The 8350-nt window shown below is 32.6% G+C and overlaps 1 protein-coding gene across 1 annotated transcript; it reads right to left on the bottom strand.

Moving 5' to 3' along the window:
• Positions 1-200: 200 nt before the first annotated feature.
• On the bottom strand, positions 201-4279 carry LOC108979362. Its single transcript, XM_035687332.1, has 3 exons — positions 4001-4279; positions 3547-3665; positions 201-510 (listed from the first exon to the last, which is right to left on the bottom strand). The coding sequence occupies exons 1-3, from the start codon at positions 4147-4149 to the stop codon at positions 491-493; spliced, it is 288 nt and encodes a 95-aa protein (XP_035543225.1). The 5' UTR covers positions 4150-4279; the 3' UTR covers positions 201-490.
• Between the last annotated feature and the right edge of the window lie 4071 nt (positions 4280-8350).

Below are 8350 nucleotides of genomic sequence, written 5' to 3'. Positions count from 1 at the left end.
AGCGACTGTGACTGCCACAAAGAACTACCCTTTCCAAATTCCACCTTATTATGAGAGCCCACCTTTTATTTATTTTTGGCAGGCTTTCTCCAACATATATGACAGTAGTTCTAAACAGGTGGTAGTGTAAGACCAGTTTCTCAAATGGAAATGAATAACCTGAGAAATGCCTGCGCAAATTTGTTAATATAACATGTAAAAGCAGGAGAAAAAGGCTATATAATACTTTGTTGGCATACAGAACAATGCATACTTCATTAAGGTTATCAAAAACTCAACCAAGCACCTGGAAATAAACGTTCCAGAAACTATATCTAAAGAAAAAATTAACTTGAAGGGGAGCAGTCTAAGCATTAACTGACATCCGTTGAAGCTAATGCTATTTATAAATAGCAGAAGAACAGTTTGAGACAGGCCTCTAAAGAAGAACAAAAATGAAATTGCCATCAAATAGAAACCGCTGCCTTGCAAAAAGTTGGTGCTGCAACCGTCATAAAGGCATTGATATCCCTGCAATAGAAAAGTTTGGTAATAATATTAGAGGAAGCATAATGATGTATATATTGTTGCCTCCATACACACTTGTGATCATAACTCACTCATATTGACCAAACATAACTCATGGTTGACTGACACACAATTGGGGTCCATTCTGCTGTAGATTTGTATATTTTTCTGTTTTGGGAACAACTGTGTGCCCTTTCGCAGCTAGCAAAAAAGAGCATAGCAAGCCACTTCAGGTGGGATTTTGGCCCCTCTCCAAAGAATCGAAGAGATTGTTTCCTTTTTAAATCTATCGTCACAGCTTGCAAGAATTGTTGAACTCAAGTATTACTTAAACGCTTTCTGATCACTTAACGTTTGACTAAATAGAGTTACTTAACCAGAATGGTAATCAATTTTTGACCAGTGAACTTCTCATATAGCTTATTTGAAGTTTGTGAAGGCAAAAAATCACTAGACCTAAAGATACCAATGTCATTGATACCAAATGGATTTTAAAGAGCAAAACTGATGAAAACAGTATCGTTCTTAGGAACAAGGTTGGGTAAGCGGCAGAAGGATACACACAGTCGGAAGGTATAGATCTTGATAAAACTTTTGCTCCAGTTACTAGGTTAGAATCAATCAGGATCAAAGAGAGGCTTAAATATCCCTGTGCAACCTCCCGAGCTTCAGCTCACCATTCTGTCTGAACAAATAAACTGTTGGTATCTGCATATCCACAGTCCACCTCCAGTAGACCACTTAGAGCCCGTTTGGATAGTTAGAATATCTCAATATATCTGTGAATAGTAGTGAAATGGTTTGAGTAAAGATATTTTATTGGATTTTGAAAAATGAGAGAGAAAAAGTGGAATAAAAATATTATAAAATTAAAAAATTGTTTGAATATAATTTTTTAAATATAATTTTTGTTTTGAAATTTAAAAAATTAGTATTGTTTTTTGTGTTTTGTTCGGGACTCTAGGAAAGTTGTAATGATTAAATAATGATTTGATGAAAAAGTTGAAAATTTGATTTTTTTTTTTTTTTATAAGTAATAAGAGATTTCATTCCCAAGAATAGGCATAAGCCTAAGTACACAGGACGTATACAAAGGATATACCTACTACTTTATAATACCAAAAGGAAAATCTAAAACAAATTCTGGAAATTATCAACCATTACAAAAGTTTTAGCACACAAACTCAAAGTACTAAAGAAAAAATCCTTAAGGTCTCCTAAAGAACGTTGTTTGTCTTCGAAGCATCTCCATTCCTTTCAAGCCATAGACACCACATGAGACAAGAAGGAATCATCTTCCAAAAACCAACAGCATTCTTGCTACCCTTCACTCCCTTCCACCCTACCAATAAATCCACTACTTCCTTAGGCATTACCTAAAGAAGACCAAACCGATTCAATACCTCATTCCACAAGAACCTGGCCACTTCACAATGAAGAAAGAGATGATTAACATATTCCCCATCCTTCTTGCACATGACACACCAATCAGCAATGCACATGCCTCTCTTTCTAAGATTTACAGTTGTTAACACTTTGCCAGGGATACCACCCAACAGAAAAAAAGCGACCTTGGAAGGAACTTTCACTTTCCATATGTTTTTTCAGGGGAACTCACAGCTCCTGTGACTGGTTAATATGCTGTAAAAAGAGGAAGCCAAGAACTTAGAATTTCCTGCAAGAATCCACAGCATATTGTCCTCCCTACCTAGCATCAACTTGAATGGTAAAGTCTTTCCAGAAAAGCCTTAACATCATCCACTTCACAGTCATTAACATCCCCAAAAGAGTTAACATTCCACTGAATATTATTGTCAATACAAAAGAAAGAATATCCCACAACTGCATTTTGATCCCTTGCAATTCCGAAACGAGGGGGAAAATCCAATTTAAGTCTAGACTCCCCATGCCACAAGTCATGCCAGAAAAGTATCTTCTTCCCATCTCCCACCTTTAATCTAATATGATTAGAAAATTCCCACCATCCTTTCCTAATGAACTTCCACAAACTTCCACCATAAAGCATTTCTTTCTAAGCGGTATCTCCAAAGCCATTTCCCAAGTACTGCTCTATTAAACAATCTCAAGTTGAAAATTTGAAATTGAAAAGTGTTTTGTGATGTTTGGAAAGGAAATATTTGAGAATACTTTAAAACAGTTGTGTTGCCAAATAGACCCTTAATCACCAGTTTACTCAAAGCAAGTTCCAACTAACTTCTCTAAGAAAATGGGGAGCTAATTTCATGGGATTCTATCAGGAAGTAATTTAAATTAAGACTTTAGCTCTTTTTCTTTTTTGCACTGGTTCAGTGCATCCTTTTCTAGACTTCATGTGTACTAGGGTTGTGCCCCTCTGCGATTTTAATAAATATACATTACAGATTTCATAACAAAAGGTTGGTTTATTAAGTCCAGATATTTCGTATTAGTGCACTCATCAAGCATGATTCGAGAGTTCCACAATTCAAAATATTGAATTCTCCAATTAATGGTCTACTTTCTCCACTGAACAAGACCACGACGAAGGTTAATCCTTGGGGATTCTGTTTAGAAGTTTTTCATAGAATTCAATAAAAGCATTTGTGGAAAACTAGAATGGGCATGTACCATATAGGATAATTTGAATAGAAGGGAGGCGTGGCACTTTAACAGCCTGGAATATAAAACGACTCATATCCCCAAGCCTAGATTAATTTTTTTATATAGGTAAATATCCCCAAGCCTAGATAATTGCCACAGGTCTAAGTTGAGTCAAGATGATCAATATCTATCCTACCATATAGAATTGCAGTTCCGAAAGTCTCAATGCAAGTAGGACGAAAGAGAGAAAAACTCATCTGCATTTGGAAATACCATAATGAACTTCTCCTAGTCACACTTACAAGCAGGCGGCGTGCACTAAGCTTCCTGTTCTTATACATTCCAGGTGAATGCATTTTTCAGCAAAGGACTCTAATGCAAATTCTCTCTCTACCACTATTGAAACGTCAAGTTAATGACCAAGCATTAAAAAAAAAAAAAGTGGTACATGTGACATACCTTGAGGAACTAAACTCCAGCTCTTTGACTCAACGGACAAGCTAGATGTAAGTCGAGCTGACGCTATCGCGCTGTGCAATGGCATCATTGTCTCCAGGCTGCTTAACTCCACCGGCAATCTAAGCACAACAAAAATAAATTACCACAAATGCAACAGTTAATCGCTGTTCGGTTACAGGGAAAACTTAGGAAGGCAAAATACTAAGTTGAATCTTCTGCTCTCGTTTTTTTTTTTTTTTTTTTTTCTCTCTTTAAGATTGGAGGGAAAAGAAAAGGAATAAAACACTTTCCTGTTAGACTCAATTTAGGGAAAACTCTTCGTTTATTAGGTCAGTTATATTAGGTCCTCATATAAAGGCGAATCCGAAAATATTCAAAATTTTCACTGCCTTTTCTCGGAACTGAGCATAATGTAAGAAAATGTTACCTAGAGATAAGAGTTAAGGGATCTCACCGAGAAATGCGCCTCGCAGAGACAGAGGTGTGCGATTGAGAGCAGGAATTGAGAGGAGAGAGTTCGGGTGCGAGCGATCTTTTACCGAGCTTGAGAGCGAGGGGCTGTAATCTCGACGACAACCTTGAAATCACCTTAAAGGACGCCATTGTTGGCTTCGTATAGAGCTGCTAGCTATTCCTGGTCTGTGCTGTTGTTTCGAGGTACCGAAAGGTTTTGACCGAGAAAGGGGTTTTTTTGACGCAGGTGGTCGACACCAATGTATAAAACGACGCCACTGGATTCTCTAATTCAAATTCCTAATCATTTTCTTCAAAATAAATAGTTTCAATAAATAGTTTCAATAAATCAATTAATCATTTTAAATTCTGAAAAATTATTGGAAATTCTAACAGATAAAATTTTTTTAATTAAACAAAAAGTTTAGAAAGACGAGAAATGCTATAAAGAAGACTTACATATTATACATGCACCTAATAAATATGTGATTTATCATTTTTGTCATTCAGAGTATAACCGGTCTAGTTCGATCCGATTTTGAATAAAATTTAGGATCGAACCGATATGTACCGGTTTTGTATTTTCAAAAACAGATTACACACTGATTACCCTCTAAACCACTACATCCAGTTTTATTGGTTCGGTCAGATTTTCTAATTTTAATTTAATGAATGCATGAGATTTGTGAGGGAGAGAGAAGCAATGAAAGTAGCTAGCAATCTAAAACTTAGAACAAATATATGTGTGAGAGGGAGATCAATAGTTGAAGACAAATGCATGGAATATGAAACTGCAACAAAATGATACCTAGCTAGAATATTATTACAGATCAAATTTATCACTATATATGAAAGCAGGTGCTCTCGAGAACAGTATTGTTTATGGATGAGAGCCCAATACAATACATGGGAATGTATCCTATCTTAAGAGGTAAAAGGCTGCTCTTTGCTCCACATTTGCATAAACCTTCTGAAAAAATTATATGTTTAGTAAATTTATGAAAAATGATTTAAGAAATGAATAATAATAGTATATTTAAGAAACCCAAAAAATTTAAAAAATTTATAATACAGAAACCTAGAAAAGAATATAATATGTTTAGTAAGTTTATAAAAAAAATAATGATCTTCACTATAGACGTTAGACAAATAAAGAACCTTAAGACGATGACTTAATTGTTTTTGTTTTTAACTTTTAATATCTTGAATCCATCTATGTACAAGAGCAAATAAATCTTTCAAAAGGGCATCCAACCGGCAGGTAGGTTTTTTTTACATTTCAATAGATGTTTTATTTTTCATTTTTGACTTAGTAGAAATGGGAGATTTCATCTTTGGAAGTCATTTAAGAGATATGAGACTGAAGGCAATGGAGCAAAGCCACTTGAAAGCTTTCATTCAACTCAAATGCTTAATCAAACATAACAAACAGAGCTTCAGGCTAATGTGGTAATTAGAAAAAAAAAACTAGGAAGTCTACAACCCAACCATATCATTGCAGACGTAAGAGTCTGACTCAACTTGGAAGTATTAGACTTTCTTTGTTGTGTTTGAAATCGACAACCCAAAGTAAAATAGTTTATCTGTTCTGCTTTCTTTTAACAACTAAGAGCATATGTGTAAACAAACTTGACCTTAAAGAAAGATAAAATTGTATTGGAATTAAGTCCAAAGAGCAACACCTAGATGAAAATTCTAAAAATTGTCTAAAGTTCCCATTTAACCAATAAACCTTTGAAACAAAAAAGTTCTCATAACAATTAAACCAAAGGAGATTAAAAATGATATACACATCCGAGATTGTTCCAAGAAAAATTACCGTTGAAGACAGAGAGACGCGAGAGAGGGGTTGCCGGCTACGTGAGACGGTGAGAGACAAGTATATAAAAATCAATTTAAATGATTTTTGTTATAATTTGTTTTTAATAATTTTTTTAATATAAACCTCAATGTACTTATATATAATGTAGTAAGAAAAAATCTAATTGTAAGCAATTATGCACACTAATACGCGCACACATTCAATATGATTGGTCAGAAAGTAGATTTTATTGAAAATCGTGCTAATTTGAATTTAGAATATGAAGACAACAATATTAGTACGCAGATTGGTACGTAAACTTACTTGTATATAGCAAAACTCATGTAGTAAATATGTCAAAAATTCTAAGATGAACTTTTTTACTCACAACAATAAAGACAATGGAAAATAAGAAAACATATATCTCCAGTATGATTCATAAGCTCAATTTCCAAACAACCGAATGCTTCCTCTACAACTTCACCAAACATAACAGTAGATAATCTTTCTATACTATCGTCGAGTTGAACATATGCTTAACAACTATAAAATTGATAGAAATATCATTTTAAGTTAGAATCAATAAAAGCTATCACATAAATTATCAAACAGAACAAAAAATCTGAAAGATACATACAGTGGTTGGAAAATACTTTGGTGTTCGCAATAGTAACAAAGAAAAATATCATTGTAATCATACTCAATTCTTTTATTACAGCCAATACATGACATGTAAAAAAATATTTGGCATAAGTCAACCATAATTATCTTCATCTTTATTCAAAATTTTACTTTCTACATTACATTAGAAACAATTTTTTAGATGAATTGATTGTATAAATATTTGAATTTCTTATGAAAAATAGGATTTTACAGCCATGGGTTACAAACTTTTGATCAACTCAGCAATATCACAATTCTTAGTTATTTCTCGAATGCCGAGAGAAGACAGAGATGTAGACGGGTATGTCAAGCATCTTACAATAATACTCTCAAGTAATGAATCATTAATCACCGCCCTTAAAATTCGTGAAAACAAATGTAACATAAGAAATAAAAATATGAAAATTTTAATATCCAATTGGCATGAAACAAGTAATAACTTATTTGTGAAGATTACCACTCTTGCAATGAAGTTGCCTCAGGTAAAATAAGATTGATCATAAATTTACTTTTTAGACCTGATGAAAGAGATAATCTTTCATTGGAAATAGAGATCATGATTAATGCAAGCATATACAATATAAAAGAAAATATAAGATTGTTAATTATTAAAATTATCATTATAAGAACCAATTATTATCCTTGTTCCAAGTATAATTGGTTTTGTCCCAATTATTTTTGAGATTTTTTTGCATTCATCTTGCACAAATTGACCCCACATAGTTAAACATATTGGTTTAAGTTACAAAATTGGAATAAAAAAATAATTAATAGAATATACAAGAAATAAAGATTGAAACATAATTCTAAAAGAGTGAATTACCCAAAAAATATTTTTATCTTTGATCAATGACATAGATTTCCTTAATAGTTATTGGTTTATGCGCTGAAGTTATCTCTCTACATGGTTTGATATGGATTGCAACAGCTAAAACATCTGATAAATAATATTTAAATTTTTAATATATTGATAATTAAAGATTCTTAAATGAAGAGTGAATTATTTATTTCTATAATTGAGTCTTTGTAAATGTCTAATTCATTAAACGGAATGAGTTGGTACTTTGGTGGCTCTAATTGTTCTTCATCGTTTAGAACTTTCTCAATTATCATTTTATAATTTAAGATCCATTGATATTCATGTGTTTCAATTCTATACTTTAGATCCAGTGGCCTCACATATGCATTACTGATATAATATGACCAAAAAATATGTAAAGTATCATCTCGTGAGCATTGGCCTATTCGTTTGGGTGACTTGTCTGCATGATCATTTTGATTTTCTAATTCCTTATATTTGGAGTGATATCTTTTATCGATGTATAAACCGTTCGCATAATTAAAGTTGTTCACATACAAAGATATTAAATGTGTAAGTATAGTAAACCCAATACTAAATTAAAAAAAAAAAATTACAAAGAGAATTAAGTAACACAATAAATTAAATAACACAATACTAAACATACAGAAAAGAGAATTCTATTAAATGCTTAATTTTGTTTAAGTAGTTAAACTTAAATTATACAATTGAATCATTATCTATATAATATTAGTCTAAACATGCTAATCTTAATAATTCCATATAGACAATATTTTTTGTGCAATTCTTTTCTGATCGTTCAGTCGACACTAACCGTATTAAAACCCTTACTATAAATGCAATCTTAGCCCTTGATAAAACCACATATAATTGATCATGTGAGAAAACAGGTTGAGGTAAATATATCCCAATAAAATCCAATATTTGTCCTAGTGACTTACTTATAGTCATTGCAAAACTTAATCTAATAGGAAACTGGGTTCATTTGAATGGAAAATTACTATTTTCATCAACATTTAGTAAGAATGAGATCCTTTGAATAAAGACTTTTTTTCAGCTATGATGTC

This window comes from Juglans regia, chromosome 1 (genome assembly GCF_001411555.2).
Source record: "Juglans regia cultivar Chandler chromosome 1, Walnut 2.0, whole genome shotgun sequence".
Taxonomy (NCBI): Eukaryota; Viridiplantae; Streptophyta; class Magnoliopsida; order Fagales; family Juglandaceae; genus Juglans; species Juglans regia.
Note: the sequence above shows the minus strand (reverse complement) of the source record. Positions and strands in the feature narration are given on the sequence as shown.